We start from the raw sequence: 25,550 nt of genomic DNA on the forward strand, positions 1-25,550 counted from the left end.
AGATGATAGAGAAGAAGAAAGAAGCAGCAAGTTTTACACATACACAACTAGTAACCTTTAGCGTACAGTGCCATCTACTGGTCAAGTGATATTACCACAGAATACTGTATATAGTACATTATAGTACATGCTGTTGCATTCCCAACACCCATGCCTCCCGTGATTCCAGAAATGGTGCAGGGACCTTTTTCCTGCATTTTAGGAGGCATGGCAGCCCATTCAAAGTGCAGCCTAAAGGAATCGATTAGATTTAAACTGCTACATTTCTATTTTTTGATATCTCATTAGATGTGGGCAAAACCTCATGTTTGCTATCCAAACATTACTCTGTATAAGGCCCACAATATTGATGCATATATTTATTATAATGAAAAACAGAGATGTTTGATAATACTCAGCGATGCTCAAAATACTTTTTTTGTTTCTTTGTCTTTGCCAGATGTAAATGTAACCTTCATGCAAACAGCTGTACCTTCACAAATAATCGCCTGGCTTGTGACTGCGAACACAACACAACGGGTCAGGACTGCGAACGATGTAAGAAAAACTACCAGGGACAGGCATGGAGTCCAGGATCATACCTAACCATTCCCAAGGGCACTGCCAATATCTGTAAGTACATGACAATGATGCATTCATTTTGAATGGTACCCCAATGCACCCTTTTTGCAGCGCACCACAATGCACAGTAGTTCATTGCTTTAGAAAAAATAGATCAGGTGTGATTTTTGACACACTGGGAATTATTTAGGCCTCTTTCACATGGACGTTCTGACCGGGTCTGTTTTTCAGGCGGACACGATCGGAACCTCTATTTTTCTCTATGGAGCGGTGGGTGTAAACAGACATGTATCCATTTACACCTGCCGTCATCCAATCTGATCCGCCAAAAAAAGATGAATGGGGATCCATTCTCCTTACATCCGCGAAATTAGATGTGATGGCAGTCGGTTGGAAACAGACAGGTGGTCTCTTTCCATCGGACCACCCATAGAGGACAGCGGGCTGTGTTTGTGTCCACTCTGCAGCAGCGGAGCGTACAAGGACCTGTCAATTGCTTGCTCAGCGGGGATAAGCAGGAGAGATCCTCCGATAAGCAAGTGGATCCACTGACAGGTCCACCCCGTGTGAAAGGGGCCTTACCAAATCTAGAGAATGTAAACTCTGGAGCAACTCTACATATAAACCAATCAGCTTCCAGGATTTATTGCCAAAGCTTAACTGCTTTCCCACCTCCCTATAGCAGATATACTGCTACAGGGCAGCAGGGGTGCGCAAAATCACCTATACTGTATACGTGATTTTGGATTTCCGAGTAGAGGACATGCATGAGCATTAACAGGAAAAAAGGTTTTTAAAAATGATACTTTTTAGCAACAGTAATATTACTGTAACACTATTGAAAATATAAAAATGTGCATTTTTAATTTTTTATTTACAAATCTCTAAAGATTGCACAGAAAATAAAATAATTTTTACAACACCATAAATAGGTTCATAGCAAAATTAAAAAATTGCACTGGTCCATAAGGGGTATACAGGTGAATGAGCTAACATGGTTAGGATATGCTAAGTTCTCTTCCAGTTTCTTTTACTTTCTGCTTGCCTTAGCTGTACTACCAATATTTCACTAAAGGTGTTTAAACCCAAAACCAAAAATGTAATATATTGCAGCCTATCCTTGGATGTAATGGTTGCATTACTTTTCTTTTTTTGGGCCTTTCTTCCTTCTGTTTTCACCTGGTGATCTGGCCAGTAACACACCTCCTGTCTTCGAGTGCCATAATCTCTGGATGAAGGAGCAATGGAGACACCTTAGACCAGTGGTTGTCAACTTATGTGCTAAAGGGGGCTCAAATGTGTCCCCTGACATCACCAAAGGGCTGCACATACTATTCAGTATATGAAATGCTTGGGAGGACTGTCAGAAACTGCAGACCTAATAGAGAAAATGAGGGTCAGAGAGTGTGGAAATGATACATTTTTGGCTGGGGATATGCTGCAGAAGAAAATACGAAACTGGGAATATGTTATATGAGGCTAGTAGAGATCAATGCTATTATCAGGATAGTTCCCACTACAGACTGCTGAGATCTGAGGGCCACACAAAATATACCAAAGGGCTGCAATCAGCTTTCGGGCCGCAGGTTGGACACCAGAGTCTTATGCAGGATTGTTAATCATGGGAGAGGAAGTGTTAGATGTACTAGCAGGTTTAGATACACTAACAAATTGAAACCAAAAACACTTCTAAGCAATTACAGCAACCGTTTTATTTCCTTTTTGGACAAAGGTTTTATGTAAATAAATAAAAGCTAATCATTGTAAGCACCCCTGCCAGTAGTAAATGTTTTGTCTCAACCCTATAATTGATCCATCTGCAGGACAGCTTGTTCTGTTGATAAACAACAGCCTTATTGGCAGGATTACAGGTGAAAATAAAGGAAAGAATAAAAAGAAAACAAATGCAGCTACCACATCTAAGAATTGGTAAACTGCAATATAATACATTTGCTTTTGGGTTTAATACCACTTTGACGTTAGTTAAGCTGTGCAAAGGCCAATAAGGAAATACAGAGTGCACATTTAATTTTAACAAAATATGGAGTTTTAAAATTGCTACTATGAGTCACTATAGTACATTCTCATTGTTCTATGGATTCACTTACTGAATACAATCTGTTTTGTCTGTTAAAGCCCACAGGCAGGCTAATTGTAACAAGTCGATCCATCAATCAACTTGGATACGACTAGTCTGTCTGATTTTTTTACATGTAATTATTGCCAACAGCTATAGCCGCTAGCAGTAATCATTGTGTTCTACCAGCCAGGAAGGCTCCCTACACCCCCTTCCCCCAACCCCAGAACACAATAGCACTTCGGGAGGCATTCCCCCATTAACACTGACTGTATTGATGGGGAAATCAAGCAAATTTCTTTCCTCCCACCCGCAGGTATCGAATCATCGTTGGGCTGCCTAAAGGATTGGTGACCGTCACACATGCAGTTTTTAATCTACAAAATGTTTAAAATTTCCTGTTGCATTTATCAAAGAATTGCTTTTTCTAGAATTAGGTTGCAAGTCAGTGTATCCCAATTGCAGCATGCATGCGTTTTCCCCTACTTATTGGTGCAAACAGGTCATCCTAAAAAGTATGGATTTTTTGTGTGTGCAATATCCTTGCACTAGCATATATAATGCATACAGTGTAATGGGCCCTAAATGAAGAATTAATAAAATGTTTGTTTTTTCATGTTAGATGGAATTGATTACAATTTCCTTTAATATGGTCATACAGTGCTTCACAGAAATTCATTCAGGATTTTTTTTTTATTTATTTTTTTACCCTGCCATCTCACTCATGCACTGACATGGCTAAATATGCCTGAATCAGTTGTATTTATGCTATTGATTTCAGGCAGCTTCTGTAGCACTCCACCCAAAAGTCAAATAAATAATCTCATGATTCTCCCCACAATCCTATTGCGGGATGGAGCTTTTTTTTTAAAACAAAATTCTAGGTGTACAATTGGTTATTGAGGCAAAAAGGAATGATATACATGGGACCACCCTTCATCCTGATATAAGGAATAATCCACTCTTTTTGAGGGTATGTGATGAAATGAGACCTGTGAATAACTTCTATTTTAAGGAGACTCCACTTTACTAAACACTGGTTCAGTTTTGGGCTTTTTGGGTCCTTTTATCCCTTCTCACCATAGTTTTCAGGCTTGCATTCTTTTGTTTGATCTGAAGCCCTACTCTCTGAAAGCCATGGTTTCCATACACTGCACTGATGATGACCAAAAAGCCTGAAGCAGCTGTATGCATCTTGGAATAAATGGCTTCATAGTGATCAGTTGTATCTGGATGTACAGATGGCCATTGGAACAAAAAGGATTGAGTTGCATGGCTTCACTTACTATCCTAAAATGAGGAATAGTCCTCCTATGTTTGAGATATGTAAGGGATGAGACATGTAAATACTTCCCGGCATAAGAAAGCTCTTCTGTGCTACTTTCTGGTAACTTATAAATGCTGCCAGTTTTAGCAGGGTCATGCAGTTCTTACAGTATATGCTTCCATGAACAGTGATTAAGCATGCACATTGCTAAAACACTCATTAACTTATTACAAAAAATAAAAAAATAGAAAAAAAGAATACCACAATGTGGAAATAAGGGTTTGGTTAATAGTGTACCAAAGCACTTCAGAAGGGTAAAGGTTAACAAGGGCTGTTTTTAAGGTATGCATTCACTGAGGTGTTCAATCAATGAATGTTTGAATGCTTTCTACTATCATTCTGCTCAATTAATTTTTTTAGTATGGAGCTTAATCTGAAGGCATATGACAGAGGGAACAAGAGGAAAACTGATGCTGATATGAATTTAATCTAATAGAAGCAGGAAATGTGTGTAGCAGCTGACCTAGCCTGCCCGTAACCCATTAACCAAATGATTTATGTCTAGCAAGACTTGCCTTGAAAGCGTTGAAGTTAGAATTCAAGACTCGGAGGTCTACTGCAGTCAAACATTATGAAATATGGTTTTTTAAAATACAGTAAGAAACAACTTTGTTCCAGGTTATCTTGTACAACATTTGATTAAAAAAAGCCATTGGTATGTGCTGCTAATTACTGGAAGGAATAGAAAGAACATAAGGCATCTATTAAAATGTATCAAAAGACACTTTTATTTGATTTGGATAGAGAAGAGAGGAATTAGAACCTTTGTTATATTTTTATTGCTGTCTGTGTCCCTGCTGGGGATATTTGCCCTCACTATTGGTCTTGGTAACTATTGTCACTGGCACCCTGGATACACATTTAACAAACAAGAATTTCCCAATGCACTTACCAGCTAGCCTGCAAAAAATAAGAAATTGTCCCTGTCTACAGCAGACCATAGATGATGCAATTTTCTTTCCTGCAACTATGGGTTGCACACAGTCAGTGTTGATGGGGGAATCCCTCCCATGGAGCTATTGTGTTCTCCAAGCGTGAAGTGGGGTGGGCAGTCATCCTTGCCAGGAAAACACAGTGATTATTGCTAGTGGGTATAACTGCTGGCAATAATCACAAGTAAACATCTGACATGCAGGTTTTACCCACGTTCATCGATGGGTTGACTTGGATACAATCAGCCTGGCCATCTATGGGATGAATCTTGGCCAGTCCCTGCTGAACTGGACAAGAGTCAAACCATCTATGTCCGGCTTAACAGTTCACATTAAAAACAGAGGGTTTCATTGCACACATTTGCAAATATATGTGGAAGTCGCAGTGCCTACATCAAGGCTCCTCTGCAGTCCTAACTCTAATGTTTTGAGTGTCTCTAAGTTGGAGGCTATATAGCATTGGATAAATTGAGGACAGGTTTACCTGGAGGGAACCCATGCCTCCTTAAAGGCACAGTGACACATTGGACACCCAGCAAGAGCACAATGGAAGCTGAATGCATCCAGTGTGTCCCCACACCAAATCCAGTGAACAAGCTATACAAAAAGATGGCAACCACCCCAATTCATAAGTAGCCTTTGTAGCAAGGTGCATTTGGAAGGGCGATACACATCACAAGCAAACACAAACTCCCCAGAACACTTACACATTTAAAGTGATTCTAAAGGTTGAATTTGTTTTTAAGATACATGGTATACTTACCTGCTCTGTGCTATGTTTTTGCACAGAGCAGCACTGATCTTCTTCTTTTTGGGAATCTCACGAGCCATCCTGGCCCCACCCGCCAAGTGCCCCCAATAGCAAGCCTCTTGCCATTCGGGCACTCAAGCAGGCTCACTCCCGAATTGCACTCGGACATTGCCCATTCACACAGAGTGCAATTCAGCCCTGTCCCCCCACTCTCTCCCCTTTGGCTCACTGGCTGTGATTGACAGCAGCAAGAGGTAATGGCTCCCACTGCTGTGTAAGCCAATGAGGTGAGAAAAACCCAGGAGAGACCTATCTCTCATGCACATTGCTGGACTGAGATGCGGCAAGTATAGGGGGGGGGGGCTGAGGGGGGAGTTGCACCCAGGTTTATTACTTTCATACATAGAATTCATGAAAGTAAAAACCCTTGTCTTTAGAGCCACTTAAACCATTCCTGTGCATTGCACACACATTAATGATGTGTCATGAGTTACTGTGCATTGTGCTAAAGCACTCATTAATTTTAAATCTGCAACCAATGCACAGGAATGGACCAAAAAACAGACATGCAGCATTTTGTCCGAAACAGTGCACCACAACACAGGGTAGTGTGAAACCATCATTTGTGGTGCACTGCAATGCATTCAAAAGGGATGGCACCGCAACATGCTAATACAGGTAGCATTTGCCAATGTGTAGGCAGGAGTAGGCCAGGTGGTAGGCATCCCCAGGGGAAGGAACGATACACATAATGGTTGGAGTTGCAGAAAATGTATTGTTAAGAATGTTGCAACATACAGCAACAGAATCTATGCAGCAACTTAGAACTATCAGCAACACTCACAGATGATTATTTGGCACTTGCAGAAAGTGATGCATGGAGACGAACAGCAACCAGCACAGGAGGTGCCTGTTGGGCAGGATGCAGAGAATAACTAGTAGCAGAAGGGTTTCCCACACCAGCAATGGCGAGCAGTCCCTATGCTGTCCCTTCTCCTCTTGAACCTCTCCCTTGCATTAGGCACACTCTCCCTGTCAAGCAGGTTCCTATCCTTGACCTACCCACATGCAAAATGCACCCCAAATGCATTGATCCAGTGATTTTTATAATCACTGCCCTCACTAAAGATGGCAACAGGAGTCATCTAGGGCAGCAGCGTTAAATCAGACAGCAGCCCACCTGATGACATGTACAAAGGCCTAGATGAATGTACATTCCACTTGTCCTTCACGCTCCCTGCATGGTGGTTGCAACAGTGCCACCTGTGCACTCTGGTAATGCACCTGCTTCAAACGTTTGTTTCAACCTTAAAAGTGAGATTTTCTATCCTGTGTATTGGGACAAATAGTTAAAGTAGAAGACAAGCCTAAATCTTACTATTTTTAAAAATGTTCCCTCCTCCTACCTAACCTGTGTACCCATATATTAAAAATATCTGTGTACTTACCTATATTTAATAGGCTCTTGTCCTGTCCTGTGATCCTCTACCTCCAGGTGCTCCAGCTGCTCCATGTTAATGAGCAACTGCTGCAGGGGAGAGGAGGGACAGCGACTGGGCCATATACAGGTTAGGCAGAATGGGTAGGAGAAGTTGGGAGGGAACATTTTTAAGAATATTTAGACATAGATTTTTCTTACACTTTAAGGAAAATCATCACAATGTGGCACAGACAGCAAAATAACTTTACAGGGGTTTTAACCATTCTATACGCTATCCATTTGTTTTTGTAGAAAAGTGGCTTTAGATATGTTCTAGCTAGTGGTCAAATTTTAGGACAGATTTTGTAAGGCTGGATTCACATCTCTGTGTTTTCCTCATGTTGAATTTTCCATTGAAACCAATATAAAGTATTAAACTTCATGTCAAAATGCATAGCGAGATAGTGGCAAGTTTTTATTTTTGTGACATAAGGGGTGATTTGCTATTGACAAAAACAAAATTCATTCCGCAAGAAAAATAGTTTAACTGCTGTTGTGAAACTTTACTTTGCAAAGAATATCCATTAACATGCAAGGAAAACAAAAAAACAACACTTTTGCTTGCACATGATTGGATGATGGAAGTCAGCAGCGCATTACCTTATTCACTGTGTGGAAAATTCTGCTATTGCAAAATGAACAGCCTATTTGCCATTATTAAATTAACTCCATAGTTTCTTCAAAGCCCAACTTCAGCAATATTTTTGTGTGTTTATTTGGACAGAGTAGAGAAGAGTTTGAACTTCTATCTAGTATTTATTGATGTCAGTGACCCCACTAGGGAGACCTCTTCTCACTTCCTGTTCTAGTGACAAAGACAAGAGTGAAATCTCTCTATGGACAATAGTAAAAACATATTCTTCAGTAGAGTGAGATACAGTACTTTTTATACCATGTTATTTCTGCCTGTACCTTCCCGTCCCAGGAACTCCAATTCTCTTCATTTCATGGCACAGGGATTAAAAAATGAACTGAAATCCACCCAATGGGGGGCCAAATAGGCAGAGTAGGCACTGGCCACATGCCATTTCTGGGCCCCACAACAATGGATAAAAATATTATTGTGTTGATCTTGAAAGAAAATTACAATGATGCTTTCTTAAATTGTTTACAAAAGATAGAAAAAGTTATTCAACTCAAAGAAATAAAAAAATTAATACTCTATTAATGTAATGTACTCAATACCAACTTAAAGTAAATAAACCATGGGCATTTATTTATTTCAGGTACTTATATAGCGCTGTCAATTTAAGCAGCGCTTTACATATATTCATATCAGTCCCTAACCCTCAAAGGGACCTACAACCTAAAGTCCCTAACTTACATTCATACACATACTAGGGCCAATTTAGACAGGAGCCAATTAACCTACCAGCATGTCTTTGGCGTGTGGGAAGAAACCCACGCAGGCACAGGGAGAACATGCAAACTCCAGGCAAGTGGTGTCGTGGTTAGGATTCTAACCAATGACCCTAGTACTGTCAAGTGGAAGTGTTAACCATTTAGCCATTGTTCTGTCATAAGGTTCACATTACAGTTTGTCTCTCAAAAGCTCATCTTCTTTCAGCTGTCAGTATGTAAAAAACTTTGGTGCAACCACCACAAGTACAATTTACAGTAGTGATTGTCATCTCCATCTAGCAGCGATGTGCACTCCCACTAGAGTGCAAGCAAGAGACACCTCCAGAACCCTGTGAGGGGGTCCCAATGTTTTTACTGCTAGGGGCAGCCACAGAGTTTAATCAGGCACTGAGTAGGGGTCAAAAATTAACAATATAGTATTAGGTGAAACTGTAAAAACAGGGACACCATAAAAAAGGGGAAAATAGGTTTAGCCAACCGGCTTCTAACCACTAACTCACCAATGGGGTGTGGGTCACTGAACCTTATAAATACAGAGCAAAAAGAAAATGTAAGGAAAGACCCTTAAACAAAAAGAAGGTACCACTAATGACCCAAGTAGTTTAGCTAAAAATCAACCTTTATTGGAACACAATTTGAAAATGAAAAATCATGAGAACTCACATTCAAAAGTCAGTATGTAAAAAATGTTGGTAATCTCCATCTAGCGGCGATGTGCACACTACTAGTTCAATGCTATCCCACTAGAGTACACGCTGGAGAAACCTCCAGAAACCTGTGAGGGGGGTCCCAAGATTTTGACTGCCTAGGGGCATCCACAGAGTTTAATTAGGCACTGAGTAGGAGTCACATATAGCAATACAAACGTACAGAAGTTCTGACCCTACCCCACTGAATCCACAACAGAAATAAATTGGCTGTAGTTGGTCTATAAAAAGAATGGGATGTTTTGTAAAAAAATCTGATGCTATAGATGCCAGTTGTGGTGATGAAGTTGAAGCATTCTGCTTTTCCGTGTCTCTGAATAGACAATGTCAGATGGCACATGCAATAAATTATAGAATATTGCAAATTTGCATACAGCTCTCATCATTTTCTAAGTACCATTCTGAGCATCAAACACGTCAAGCTTTCCTACTTTCAGAGTATAATAGGCACTGTATAATCAGCATGTAGCTTTACAATGACAGATTTGATTTAGGCATTGAGTATATAAGCATTAAAGGGAAACTATTTGTTAACATATCTTTTCTTGTTCTCTTTCACAGGTGTATCCAGCATGCCCAGCAGTGAGTACAATCTAACAGTTTGATGTACCATATTTCCTGTCCTCTCCAAACATCCATCAGAGACGCACTACACAGCAAAGATAGGGGCAGTCTGCAGGAAAGACAGGAAAATATTTGCTGCATTTCCATGTAAAATTGAATCAGAGGGAATAGAAGATACGTCTTATGACAAGCCTGACAGAATGCGGATCAGCTTGCCTGTATCAGGTTTTATTTGCCTGATATATTCTTCACAGGCACCGAGCAGAAGAATGAGGCAGACACACGTACAGACACAGAGACGGACAGATAATGAAATCAGTGCAGATAGATAGATGAAGTAAACACATGGAAACAATCTATTTCAAACAATCATATTACCTTCACTGTAACAGGGTTTTATTTAAATAGACAATTCTGAAGGATACATTTTTTCTGCCAGTCCTAATCAGTCACTTTTAAACATATATACGTTGTCATGCACATTCCCTGCATATGGCCATACGCAGAGAGCATAGTGCGCACAAAATGAGTTTTGGTGGATGTTTGGTGTAGGACTCCATACATTTTGCATGATGTAGATGCAGCTTATTTTCTCCATCCCATTCAGTCTGGCATGTTTCTTGTGTCTGCTCCTAACAGAACAAAGAATGGGGTCCCAAAGACTAGATCACTATTCATGGTTCTAGAAATTCAGCCCTATGCATCTAACCTCGCAATAGTCAACACCCAAGTCTAATTTCACTGACCTATTCACACAGGGTCTCCAACGTTCTCCACACTGTATGCATCACTCTGCCACATAACCGTTCACAACAACCTAGAAAGAAAGTTTCACCATATTTGGTATTACAGTACTGAATGGATGCAATTGGAATGATTTACTATATGAGTAGAGACTGGTCACATAGAAAGTTAAAGGGACAACAAACAATTTCCTTATTTCCCCAAAATACATATACACATCTATTAATTATTAGCCCTGTAATCTATTTTTCATGAAATAATTTCTTAGTGTGCTTTTTCATCTCCTTATAACATCATCCATGTGCTCCTGAACTTTATTCACCACTCAATTCCTATTGATTGGAACAAGGAGTATATGTTAGCTGTTGTTATGTGTACATTACAAATCCCATAGTCCAAAGTTCATGGTCCTTCTCATGAACAAACAAGAGAAGAGTGCATTCCTACATAAAGTGGGACCATGGAGAATGAATGTAGCCACCCTCTAACAGAAAGTCATATCACAGCAGCAAAAATAACAAAAAAACAATATGAAGGTGGCTGAAAGTAACAGAAGGCACTTTTTAAAGTGTTACTAAAGTCTATTTTTTTTTTTAAATAACAAACATATTATACTCACCTGCTCTGTGCAGTGGTATTGCACAGAGCGGCCCTGATCCTCCTCTTATCAGGTCCTCGGCCATTGATCTTGGCTCCTCCTCTTCTTCCTGTATCCCCATAGCAAGCCATTTGCTATGTGGGCACACGGTGTCTGCTCCCAAGCTGTGTGTCTATGGAGCCGCACTCCATAGACACACACAGCAGGACTAAGCCCCATCCCCCATTTCCAAAGGCTCCTGCTGCTGGTCGAGTCCCTATGTGAAGAGGAATAGAGGGGGGGAAAGATGCAGCCATGCACAACACTGGATCTAGTCTCCCCTCTCTTCCACTTCACACAGGGAAGGGGGAGGACAGAGAAATAGAAAATGTTTTTTAACTGAATGCAAGGTAAGAATATATACTCAAACATAGATTTTTTTTTAAAAGCAAAGTTTAGTGTCACTATAGTGTTCTATTGGTTTTGTATGAGCCTGTGTCAACAGGCTTTTGCTTGCATTAGAACTGTTTCTCTCCTTACAAATCAATGGCAATGCAAAATCAACTTAAAGCAGGTTGACTAACTGGTTGGTAACTTGGCAGAAAGTCAAATGCGGGTGAGAAGGAGGTCAATTGCAAGTCAAATGTACCTGTCAAATGCTGAATGATCTCAGAAGCATGTCACGTTATTCTCTGATGCAGGCAGAATGCCCCTGAAAGAAAACTGCATTTGTCCATCAACATAGGTAAATAATGTGAAATGATGTTCTTTTTAATAATGCAATCACATGCAAAAAAATAAAAAGAAACATTTTACTTGCACATGGTTTGAAGGGATTAAAGTAAACACAGCATCACCTTATTCATTAAGCTAGGGAACGCTGATTTTGCAAAGTGAACAGTCTATTCTTTTAGTAAATCAACCCTGTTGCATTACTGGGTACCATTGTGGATTATTATTGACAACTGAAATGACAAGATCTAGCTAATGTATGTCCTATGACATCTTTTCTAACACAGTCTCTAACAGTGTGTTCTGAACTATGCAAAGCATGCTAGTCCACTACTACCTTTAGCATCCTATTTTGGAATATATGCAGTATTTAGAAGGGGAAGTTCATATATATTTTCTATGAAACTCCAAATGGAGTTGCTGCAAAAAAACTGATTTCACACAACTGTATTTATCCTTGAGGCTTATCTTAATAAAACATTAAATACTTATAAGGTATATATCCAACAGAATAGAATAAAAAAGATGTATGCATCAAGGTATTTATCAGTCTACTTAATCTGTCCACAAGCTCTTTCTATAAACATGTTTATTTTAAAATGTATTTTCACTTATTATGAGTTAAACTTGCTGTATGAATCACCCTACAGAGAACCCCACAGTACTTAATAATTGTGAAGCCTTCCCCCTTACATAGTATTTTCTTTGGTGGGATTTAATTTAACCTGTTTATTCTGTGCAATAAAAAATAAATGTTTAATTGGTGTAAAGTAAGCTCACCCTTTAAACACTTATTTCCAAAATGTTTAATTTACATTTTAGCCGGCTGTACATTCGAAATTTGGCTGTTCAGCAGGGATCCATGCAGGCTGTACAGAAGCCAATCTATGGACTGTCCAACTTACCATAAACAGACAAATGTCTCACCAAGAATAACACCTATCTGTCTTTAAACACGTACATTCGTACTCTAGAGCTGCAGCGGTCTGCTACCCAGATGATTGCTAGCAGCACACGCTGTAAAATACATAAACCATTTGCTCCATAGAGAAGTTAAAAGTCTCTGATGAGCAGCTCTCCCTATGGATTACAGTGCATAATCCTTGCCCAATTGTGGTCACACTGGAGTATCTTTAGCAGTAATCGGCCTGTGTTGACCACTTCCTAGGGTCCTGGGGTTCTGGGGTAAGACCCTATCTGAATGTGGGAAATTATTGCTGTTATTGGTTTCTAGAAATCATTGTTTACAGCATATCTAAACACAAAAAGTTTATATATTGCTTAATGTAATCTATTGTAGCATTCTAGTCCTGGTGATTCTGCCAATAACGTACTTCCTGTTCCAGGATGACAACTCTCTCTCACTGTACTGTATCAGAACTAGTGATGAGTTGACTGCACCTGGTTCTATTTGAGGGTCTATTGCTAAATAGTTACAAAAAGTTTAGAAATTACAAACATTCAAAGAACCCCATTAAAACCTATGGTGGAAGAATCCTGCAAATTATTTTGGCCATTTGTAAGGCTAATAAGACATGGATTGTCCAATACAGGGCATGGAGAGCTGGACACTGCCAAGGGGAACATGTACCAATGCAAAAAAAAAAGCCCTAAGCCTGCCTGTGAGGTGGCACACCCAAAATGTATACCCGACTCTTTGCATACCCCATGCAAATAAAGGTAGGCAGCCCATAAAATCCAGATTCTTATCCAAGCATGCAGCCTGGTTGGCCAGAAAAAAGAAGGGGCAGCAAGCATGCACCCCTCCTGCACCATACCAGACTACATACCCTCAACATGGAAACCTGCCTTGTTGGGGGGGAGTCCTGGTAAAGCACCTTTTCCCTGTGTTATTGAGGACAAGGGCCTCAGCCCCACATCCCTGGTCAGGTCAATGTGAAGTCTGCAGAGGGAAATGTACTAGAATTTGAAAGCCTGCTTTAAAATAAGGGATATTCCAAATATCTGGTCTTCTCCTATACTAATGAATAAGCTATTCCCCTGGTTACTCATTCACTAAAAAGTCAAATAACAAATAAACACACAAGGAGGACAGTTGTCGCTAGGACATTGGCAGCCATATGACCATATTTGGTCAATGACATCAGCCAGCATCACTGGCCCCACTGTCTACATTTAGCTGAATGAGTCTGGAATATGTCAATGGTTGCCAAGGCATTGGCAGCCACTGATTTCCTAGGGAACATAGCCCAGATCGGGAAACTGTCATTAATTTGTAGTGGTAATGATAATCCCTCTAGCACAGACATATCTAGGGAGGTGGGGGCAAAAGGTAAAATAGCAAAACCCTCTGATATCACATAGACATTGAGAGAATAACTATAAAAACATAATCCTGTCCTTAAACAGTTAGGTATAGTTTTTTTTTTAGAACATTTCTATATAGAAATTGGTTACATGGTAGAAACCTTGACCAAGACACAAGACATATTCCATTCCAGGAGTAGTTTGGGGAATGTGCAACAACTCTTCACTTTTGCACTTGTATAAATAACAGTATAATATTTATAGTTACACAGCTAAATATGTACCTGCACTAATTATTTCATTGACTAAATTAGCACAACCTGTCTTTTTGACAGCTGTACAAGACAAAAAACGGAAGCAAACCATCACTGCAGGTAACAATTTTATGATATATATATATCTATATATGTATACTTATATATGTGCATATACTATCTTCTAGGATATATATCTATATATGTATACTTATATATGTGCATATCTTTGTATTTCATCTAATGTTCTTTACCATTTTGAAATTGTGTGAGATGGTCTACCTATAGAAAATTAGTTAATGTACCATATTCGTATTTTCTCATTCCCTGTGTAATTATCCATACAATTTATAGACGTTTTACCAATAGATAATTGGAGCATGATATTCCCTATGTATGATGTATCCATGCCTCTCCAGCATAATAATAGGAACTCTGTACTTTGTACAACCTGTGCCATAGAAGTAGAATTTTTGGAGCATTCTGTGGATATATTGGGTGATCTGTGTGGCATGTGCATGTTATATAAGAATTTAATATACAAGCACTATAAAATAAATGTTAAATGTTTTCTTGAACTGAGCAAATTGTTGATTTCAAAATGGTCTGAAATATATTGTTTCTAAAATATCCAATCTGAAAAAGTTCTTTGACAAATATAATTTTGAGACTCTTCTCCCAATTGAATCCACATTACAGCTCGATCCTGATTATCCTGATCCACTTATGTAAATGATCCCTTTGTGACTCTAGTACTAAATAATGACTCATAATTTCTCCCTGTCCCTGATACGCACAGCGCCTCCAAACTTTGATAGGATAAAGACGAATGCTTCTTTCCTAGACGTTGCAAACAGAAAGCAAGGTAGGATGTTATATAGGCTCATTCATGACAAATACAATCCATGTGATTGTTTTCATACTGTATAGGTGATAAAAGAATGAGGAACAAGACTAGAGTTGGAGGTGATCAATGAAGCAGAGTGTAGTTGATGCCTCGATCAGACATTCATCAAAGTTTCATGAATTTAGGTGAAACACTGAGGAATTTGAAAGGGAATACATAGGGGTGGAATTACTAAAGGCAAATAGACTGTGCACTCTGCAAATGCAGTTGCACTCATTTTCTCCTGAGCTTAGTGAATGTGATAAAGCTTCACTTTGTAAAGAATACCCAATCAGGTACAAGGGAAAAAAAAACATTTTTGCTTGCGCGTGATTAGATAATGGAAATCGGCAGAGCTTTACCACATTTACTAAACTCTGGGGAAAATGAATGCAACTGTACTGCAAACAACACAGTCTTTTTGCCTTTAGTAAATCAATACCATAGTTTTATCAATGTTTTAGATACAGATAAAAGATATCAGCTTGATGTAAATATGTATGTTTTTAGTATGCGTTTTTATTTTTAATTTTTTCTATGTATAGTTGAAGATCATACAGTATATATACATGAACAAAACTTGCTCATTACTTAAGTTACAAATGCACATGAGGTGGAAGAAATGGCTATAAAGATAAATGGCAGGCACCTCTTGCGGGTTCACACGAGCAATTACATTTGCTCACCATGTGAACATGATCTCTGAACTGACCTAAATAAACATACACACTTGTTAAATACATACATTGCAGCTCCTGTTTGTCGCATGCAAAATATGTTTTCTGCCGTATAAGTAGATATGTTGTATCAGTGTATCAAAGACCGTTTTTTTTCCATTTTCGGAGTTAGAACCAGGTTTTTTTAGGCACATAAAAGTGTGGGCGCCTGGGATCATTTTGTTTTAGTGATTTCTATCCTATATACTACTATTCTTTTAGCCCCAATGAAGGGACACCCTTTGAACTCCTGACATGTGTTGGCTCTAACTGAAAGTGACTATTAATAATAAGATACTTCTGGACTTTACTAAACACTTTCAGCACTTTTCTTCCTGCACATGAGGATTTTGATGCTCTCTGTGTCCTTGCTGGAAAGATCCATTGTTTCCGTTAGTCCTGGTCATCACTGTTACTGGGAATGAAGAAAAAAATCGAACAGAGGGAAAGCCTTTGAATGGGAATACTTGCTCAGGTGACAACTGTCTAATATTGGATTTCCCTTACTCTTCTCACCTTCTGTTGTGCCTTGACACTGAAAGTCAAAGCAAATCTTCCCAAAAGGACACAAACAGCATAAAAACTTGAGAGTTTTAACCATTCCTAAATCTCTTTAAAACTAAAAATGTATTTTTCTTTAGAGAATGTTTCTGTTAAAATGGTTGTAAACCTCAGACATAAAATATGAACAAAGCATATCCCTCTATAGTGTGTATCTCAATCCAGAGCACTTAGTGTCATTTCTGCCTGCTGCTTCATTCCTCTGCTATCAGCAGAGTCACTTCTGACAAGTTTTCCTGACACCAACTAGAAAAATGGTGACAGAGAGGGACTTCCAGCACACAGTCTATGATTGACAACCTCGGCTCTGTTTCTGTAAGCTGTGTAAAGGACATGTGTCTCTTCCTTCCAATCAGCTCTCAGAGCTCCCCTCACTGAGCTCTGCAGAGTGTAACTTCAGCTCTGCATCCCCTTTTTTCTGAACTCTCAGATAAGCTTTATCAATTCAGCACTTTGAACATTGTAGAGAATAGAAGACTGCAGATCAACAGGTACAGGAGGACTGTAGGATGATTTGTGTCACTTCTGTGTATCACCTGAGGCTAGTCACTTCACTGGATATATGTAAGGGTTTACAGCCACTTTAAGGACATAGTTAAAAAAAAGCAGGCAGCTACTTGTATTTATCAATGCAACAAACATTCACAAGTAGCAGTGTATGCAATTGTATACATGTTTTTGTTGATTCCAGAGCCTGCACTCTGCATGTGAATTGTGGTATCCTCTGTCAAGCATGCACTATGTTTTTGATCACTTTCATCATTTTTGAATAGGCCAGATATGTTCAGTCTTGGTTCTGTGCACTTCTATGAACATGCACTAATAATAAATATTGTCACATGTGAGTTGTTTGGCCTAGTTTGTGGGCCCATTGATGAATGATAAATAGTAAATCAGTAGTAAATAGTTGAAAATTAGACATCCCCTGTGTGGGTGCTATCTCTATTTATCATGCAGGGAGGCTGAATGAGTCACAAACTTCTACTGGATGGCCTTACATTTTCTTTATTTAACACAATTAAAAATGATGAAAAAGAAAACATTTATACATGTGAAGTCACAAAGAAAAGTAAAGTAAAATTCCAGCTAAAGCCTATCCAGTTTAAAAATGCACTCAACAACACCTACTAACTAATCTGTGTAAAAAAAGATGCAAATACTTAGCTATTTTTAGCTGCTCTGGTCTGGTCATATGGCGGCTGCAAGGGAAAGGAGGGACCGCTGACAACGGTTGCACCATGGGAGTCCAGGGGTGATGTCACTGCTCCTGGCTTTCACAGCCATTGTCAGACTTTGTATTCCCCTGCAGCCACCACTGGCAGATACAGAGATTTACATGGGAGGACCAGAGCAGGCTAAAAATATGGAAGTACAGTATATACATCTTTTTTTACACAAGTTGGTTAGTATAGGTTTTAAACTCATAAGAGCTGCATGTTGGGGGGCGCAGCGTGGTGTGGCAGCAGTAAATACTCACAGGAAACAGAACTTGTATTGCTCAAACTTCACAAACAGCCTAGTGGGAAGGCTCCTGACTGGAAACACTCACAGAATACAACAGCAATGTGTAGCAGAGCAGGTCTTGGAGGTGCCGACAGCGTCTGTCTTGAGGGGTGGAATGTGGCCTGGCTTGCCTGTGCCCCTACCCTTTCTCTACTTGTCTGGAACCTTTCCCTACCACTAGTCACTGTTTCTGACAGACAGGTGATCTGTACCCACACTACCCACACACAAAATGTGCACCAAGCCCAGTAGCCAGGGTCTTAAATAGACTCTGCCTGACCAAAGATGGCCACCAGAGTCACATGAGGTTTGCAGCATCCAACCAGTTCTTCCCGAGTGACTGAGAAAACCATAGAGGAATTATGTGCCTCCTGACTTCCTCTCACTCTGCAATGCCACTGCAGTTGAGCACCACATACAGTGGAGAAAGCTGATGCAGAAAATATAAATATGTGCACCAATATGCATTGAATATACATCAAACATTTTTGAAATATGGATATAAAAATGTTGGGTTTTTTAAACCCCTTAACACCAGCGCCTCCCGTTCCTTTATGAGGTTTCTGATGCTGGGTGGGGCGGGGTTTCTGATCATATGACCACTGTGATTGGTTGTCACAGCGGTCACATGATCGGAAAGCTCCCGATTGAAAGTAGAGGTCGGGAGCTCTCTATTAGCCTCTGGTAACTGTGCAGGGAGCACATAGGGCACGTGCTTTCAAGAAAGTTCTGTTTGCATTCTGGTACGCATATATGAGGCCTCTTTACGTTAAGGCCCATACACTGAGAGGCTGCATACAGTATATGCATACCGCCAGCTTCAACAGGCTAATGGACGCTCATTCATCAACAAATCCCTGTTAGGTAGAGATTACTGTATAAACTATATTATTACACTTTTATTTCCACATGTGCTTAATTAGTAAATTAATTAGCTATTTTTGGACAATTTTCATATACATTGTCTAGACATTTTTTTTTATTCCATTAAGTGTTGAAGTAGCTTCAGTTGTGTATTGTTTGTGCTGACCCTCAGACTTGTTGTACCTGTTGGAGTATACAGCAGATAACAGAAGCATTATAATAAATGAACAGATGACAGTAGATGTAGAATGACATATGTAACATGAGCCCCGGGAGAACAAGTTGAGGAAGAACTAGATGTTCCTACATTTTGTTATCAGCCAAGATACATTGATTCTTTTCCAAAGAGAGGAAGAACTGGGTAACTTTGTAGCAGTGTAAGAATTGTAAACTTGACAAATGAATTCCCAAAAATGTAATATACTATGATTTATTTTCTGTGTGGAGTATTGTTTTGAGTGATCTATAGATCTTTGTGTTATATATATGCTGTACATGACATTACATTGAAATTTCAGGTCAGGATACCTCTAACAAGGGTGCTGTCTGTTTAATGCAGTGGGCTCTAGATGTTTGACTTAGGTACAGAAAGTTATTATTTGTTAATGGAAAGTTCCCTCATGAATAAAATGTCCAATTTATAAAACCTTATACAATTAGTTGTTAGTATTTGATTCTTTTGATTAATACATTGTGCTAAATGCTATGACTATTGAGCAGATCATATTACCCGTTGCTGGCGTGATGCAAGTGCTTTTTTTTAGCTGAACACATGACCTAAAAAGTTGCTTTCTTTTACTTTGCACTGCTTTTTACCTATAAAATATTAAGGCAGACAAGATATCCATGTTAACCAGCTTACTATATGTAGAAACAATGTAACAACTGTGTCTGACTTCGTTACAAAAAGTAATATCCTTACAAAAAGAACAGGTACATGACTGAAGAAAAACATGATAATGCTAATTCATTTGACAAGCAACTTTCTTAATAAGGACATTTACTTGACACAGAGTTAGCAGACAAGTATTAAATGTGGAACTGAAGGAAATATAGTTCAATTCTTGTCTCCATACTTGAAATATCTGTTTGTTGTACATAGAACAAGCCATTGGCCAACATGCTTTAGCCCTTATTAAAAAGTATGCAAAATGGAAAACTTAACTCTTCAGAATTGTATTATCAGTGCTGATAATGGCATAGAGCATTTGTGGTTTGGGTGAGGTTTTGTGGCTTTCTTAGAATCCAGCAGCAACATTTTACCCAAACAATTTGTCAGATCTTATACACTGGTGAAGCACATACTTTTATTGTATTGTCAGTGGTTTCAACACAAAAATATTCATACCTCCCAAACATCTCGGGTTTCACCAGGACTGTCCTGAGATTTGATTTGCATCCCAGCATCCTGGCAAATCCATGCTGCATTCTAAAGTCCAGTGCTGATACTGGAACAAGCTCCAGCAAGGGATCCAGTAACTAACCTGACAGGAATGCACTAGCATGACACCTTTCCCACATCACCTGCACCTCTATGGCAGCTAACATATCTCCTCACCGGCTGCCTGTAAAACACACTGCAAAGCAGACTGAAACCACCTCCTCCTCAGCACTGATATTCTCATGTATAAAGACAGGAGGAGAAGAGGCCAGGAAGGAGGGATACCACTCTGCATGAGCTGTACTGATCATCTGAGGTCTGCAGTGAATTTAATATGGACTTACAGGGAAGGGGAACACAGGCAACAAAGGTGCACCCTTGGATGAGTAAGAGGATATGTGCTGGGGGGCCACTGTGAGAGGAGAGGGGAATTGTGCTAGAGGGAGTTTGGATTTGAAATCTCCCACCTTTTCGGCTAGCACAAGTCCCCTCCCCTCCCAGAACACATCTCTAGCACATATTCTCCACTCTCCTCCACCCCACCTTTGACAGGCCTTTACCTTACTCATGTGTCCCTCATTCTCAAGTTTGAAAGCTGGGAGGTATGAATTTTGCAGTTTACATTTGTTTTCTTATCCACATAAACGTGGGCTACATTGTGACCCAGTTGGCAGTCTATCAGTCTTGGGCACAGTGATTTTGATATATTGTGTTGGGTGAAATCATTTAAGTACCAAGTATTTTGAGAGTCCAAAAATAAAATACACAGACTGAGAATATTTTGTGTCACACAAGAAGTTATTTACTGCAACCATTAAAAGTAATGCAATGCTTCCACCTAAACATATCCCTAAACTTAACCTAAAATTAATAGTTTAACTTGAGAACCTAATCCATACCTAACCTGAACATATTCTTAAACATAACCTTAATTTAAATCTTAAATTTACCTATTTTTAGCGTATACTAGGCAAGGTATTAGTTTCACTTTATAAGAATCCAAGGTTTGTGCCTTTACTTACCCTCTCTATGCTCAGCTGCTTACTCTCCCTGTGCTCTGAAAAGTAATGTTTTCACAAGATTCAGAAAGCTTCTCCTTGTCCCATGGAACAGCACTTTGGCCTGATAAATCGCTGCTCATGGACCCATTGCTTAAAAATAGGCAGAGGAGTGTCACATAATAACTAATTCCTGGAAATACCAGGTATTTTGCCTAACCTGAAAATGGTGCTAAACCCAAAATCGAAAATGATATATACAGCAGCTTACCTTAAAGTGGTTCTGAAGGCTGAAGGTTTTTTTTACCTTCATGCCTTCTATACATGAAAGTAAAAACCTTCAGTGTGTAGCTCCCCCCACAGCCACCCTAAATACTTATCTAGGCCCCATCTCGATCCAGCGATGTGCTCTAGAGCAGAGGCTCTCCCAGGTCTCTCCCTCCTTGTTGACTGAGATACAGCGCAACAACCAAGCCAATTGCTCCCGCTGCTGTCAATCAAAGCCAGTAAGGAGAGAGTGGGGGCAGGGCCAGGATCACCAGTGGGGGGCCCAAGAAGAGAAGGAACGGGGCACCTCTGTGCAAAACCATTGTACAAAGCAGGTAAATATGATATGTTTATTATTTTTAAAACATAACCTTTAATATGACTTTAAATGTGGTGGCTGCCTTTGTTTTTTAGGCTTTTTTCCCTCCACTGGTGATTTATCCAGTAACACACTTCATATATTAGGATGTCTCCACTCCACTGGAAGAGCAACCTTTGGACATCAGCATTATCAAACTAGGATTAGAGGCAGTAGCAGATTTGGATGGGCTTGATTAACGAATTAAAGGCAAATTCCAGCTTTTGATGCAGTTACAGCAACAGTCATTTTTATACTTTTGGGATAAAAGTCTTACATGGATGGATAAAAGCCAACCATTGGAAGCACCCCTGTCAGTGTGAAATTTTTGTCTCAGCCTCCTACGTTAGCTGAACAGTTTGGTCTGGTATAAGGTATAAATTGAAAAATAGCAGACTTACTGGCCAGATCACTAGGTGAAAATAAAGGAAAAATGGCAAAAAAAAAAGAAAATGAATGTGCCAAGAATTTGTAAAATGAAATATACTACATTTTCTGTTATGAAACTTCAAATTGTATAACCAATAAGCTATGAATTTTAACTTCCATGTTACTGATTTAATTGAACTAGCACAAATATACAAATGACCAAGCAATGCCAGTAAAGATGTGCAACTTGTTTGAGTACACAAGTATCTTCCATATGGCAAAAAAAGAGATTTATAGTTCCTTTTCAAATGACTTCACCTGATAAAGCAAAAATGAAAAAAGGAGCACCAAGTTGTGAGCTGCTCTGATAATCCCAAGAGATGTACTAGAGAATTGTAAAACCCCGCAGCTCTTTTATGAATTTTGAGCTGCTGAGTACCAAGAGATTCCATTATATACAAGAAATTCTTGTCTTCTCATCATCTCCAGCTTTGTTTGGTTAAGTGAGCTAAGTGAGTTTTTGGTGCAATGAGGGGTCATGAAAACCCAACACCGTTTGTAGAAATGAAAGCTGGTTGAAAGCTAATGATTTTTTTTTTTTTGCTGCCATTGTACATTTTCATTATTTTTACTGAATAAGTGGATGCTTTCTAATAATAGGTTTCATGACAGTTTTAAAGGACAAAGGCACAGTGGAAATGGCAGTGACGCAATACAGCTTGGAGAAACCAATCAGATAGCAGCATTTATCACTACAATGCTGGTAGCTGGATATGGGTTTTCTGCTTATCGCTATACGTGGACTAAATAATAACTGGCATTCTCAAGTCCTTATCCAGTAATGTACCATAAAAAACGGTTTTATACAGCAAGTCATAATAACCAATAGGAAGGTTTTTTTAATATGTTTATCCAAACAGGAGCTGATTCAAAACAAATGGAGCAGAAAAAATTGTAAAAACACGGATAATTTCTAAGGAAGAATAGAGGCCACCATAATTGAAGTCATTTGATTAGCAGCTCCTGATCCATATTTGGTGGGCTTTTACAGCTGGAGTGCCCCAGTTGATATGAATAGGACTGCAAGCACAGGGATGAATGGGACACCTGTGCATTTCCATGCAGATAAACAAGGCCCTCTTATGGGTGTACCCCATAGTAAGCTTGTATGAATGAGGCCTTAATCCTTTAGTCTAAATTAATGCAGAACTATAGTCATGGATAAGTAATGCAAAGCTAACACTTTGCACTTCAACTGTGTCGAAGTGACAATATCCATGAGCTTTATGTTTCACAAGAGGGGTTGTTGCCAGAATCATCAGGCTTTTCACACTAGGGCTCATCTAGAAAGATCAGTAAAAACATTGTTTTATCTTGTGTTATACTTCACCCCGTTTAACTGTAAATTATTCTCTTGCTAAAAAAAATCTTGAAATAGAAAGTGGCATCAAAGGGAAAAACCTAGAAAAGTAAGGATTGTCCCTGGTTTAGGGAGTCAAATATTTTAGTTTTTTTTTAAAATGTCATACAGTCATTGGAAACAAACTATATCAATGACTCTGAAGGCAGTGCAGTAAGTATCCTCATACAGTGGTCATTTTCAAAATAGGAGAAATTGCTCTATGAATGGGTTTTAGCTGGTATGGTTTAGGAATGCTTAGTTGATTCAAGAAGTGGGGCTTAACATCACCCTTACAAAGTAGCCCATAACCTTAATAAATAAAAACAAGATTACCACAATCTGTTATCCCTAACCATCATCTTTCTGTGATACGTTTACTTTACAATGAATGTTTTTTTATATGTGTTGCCTACAAAAATAATTCTACTTACCACTCATACCACTTGCAATGGCCCCTTTCATATGGGGTGGGCTCCGCTATGATCAGCGGGGGATCTGTCCACTGATCCCCCACTGATCAGAGCAGAGCTGGTGGATGACAGGTGCCTGCTCAGTTTATGCAGAGTAGTCACAGACCGAGCCCGCTCTGTTCCACTGGCTGTCTATATAAACCTGACTGCATTCCAATCTACCAGGACGAAGGGGAACAGATCACTTTCCTTTTTTTAGTGGACCAGATCAGATTGGAGGTAGGTTGGTATAAATAGACACAAGTCCATTCACACCCACCGCTCCTTAGATGTAAATGGAGGGTCCAATTGGGTCTGCCAGAAAAACTGACAGGCAAACCCAATTGGAGCGTGAAAGGGGATTATCTCTGCCTGAGGAAATTTCAGAATCTGACACTTCCAAGTGTGTAAATTTCCTAATCTCCTGCTGCACTCAATGATTTATTTTACCAGTCTACCGGGACTACTATGTCCTTTCGTGATGTAGAGGCAGATCCACTGAGTGAAGCAGGGTACAAAGAATTTGATATTCCTGATATTCTTCAGGCAGTAGCCTCTCATTAAAGCAGAGATCAGGCAGCAGGATAGGGAGGTATTAAAGGATATCTATGGTCACAGAGTACATCTATACTTTCTAACATCAGCATTGTAATAGCAATACAAACAATAGTTATATTTGACAATCCAATACAAGCTTACCTGATAAAATTTCCTTTCATGTTGTGAATGCTGCCTGTCTGCTGGTCATCTCTTTCCACAACTTCCTGGATTTCCTGCATGATTTTCAGCTTTTCTCCTCTGTTGTTTACTTTCAATCTCTAAGGACTACATATCCCATGGTACCTTGCTATGTGCAAGCAGTGTTCCCTGTACTGATTCCGCCTCCTGAAATACCGCCTCTCAGCATCTCTGTAGTTCAGAAGGCTGGATCTTTGAAATGTGTGACACTGCAGTGCCTACTCACAGGGAATAATGAATATGTGTCAAAGAATTCAAGAAAGTTAAAATCTTGTCACAAAGTAATTTTCCAAACTTCAATTTCATTCAGATTAAAAGGAGTAGGCTATAAATAATTGAAAAACAATGTGGAATTCATTATTTTATTTCACATTTTACCATAGGTAAAATTAAACTATCTTCTTTGCAGGGAACACTTTTTAATGACTATTTTAGAAGCATTTTAAAGGATAAGTTCACCTTTAAAAAAAAAAAGTTAAATGCAGGTAAATAGTAATAATAATTATATAATTAATAATTACAGTAATGTAATAATAATAATGTGCATAATAATGTGCATTTATTTTTTTTGTTTTACTTGGAGCCTAGGATTGCAGACCTGTCAGTGTATCTGTCTGCTCATACAGGCAGGCAGATACACACTTAAAGGAGACAATGGACTACCACGGCACTCAACAGTTCCATGGTAGTGCAGTGAGAACTACAAGCCCACAGCTGCAAGG

At 39.3% G+C, this 25,550-nt stretch overlaps 1 protein-coding gene across 8 annotated transcripts in view; it reads left to right on the forward strand.

The window, feature by feature from the left end:
- Window positions 1-25,550, forward strand: part of NTNG1 (netrin G1) — a 379,145-nt gene that overhangs the window by 281,129 nt on the left and 72,466 nt on the right. For 5 of the 8 annotated variants that reach the window (XM_089686609.1, XM_089686610.1, XM_089686612.1 and 2 more), the window contains 4 exons: window positions 440-612; window positions 9,759-9,779; window positions 14,418-14,456; window positions 15,136-15,201. In XM_089686609.1, coding sequence (XP_089542735.1) covers window positions 440-612; window positions 9,759-9,779; window positions 14,418-14,456; window positions 15,136-15,201 — 299 coding nt within the window. The remainder of the gene's footprint in view (window positions 1-439; window positions 613-9,758; window positions 9,780-14,417; window positions 14,457-15,135; window positions 15,202-25,550) is intronic. The other 3 variants (XM_089686611.1, XM_089686615.1, XM_089686617.1) reach the window with 1 other exon arrangement.

This window comes from Staurois parvus, unplaced genomic scaffold (assembly GCF_062004578.1).
Source record: "Staurois parvus isolate SC_StPar_1 unplaced genomic scaffold, SC_StPar_1.0 ptg000402l, whole genome shotgun sequence".
NCBI lineage: Eukaryota > Metazoa > Chordata > Amphibia > Anura > Ranidae > Staurois > Staurois parvus.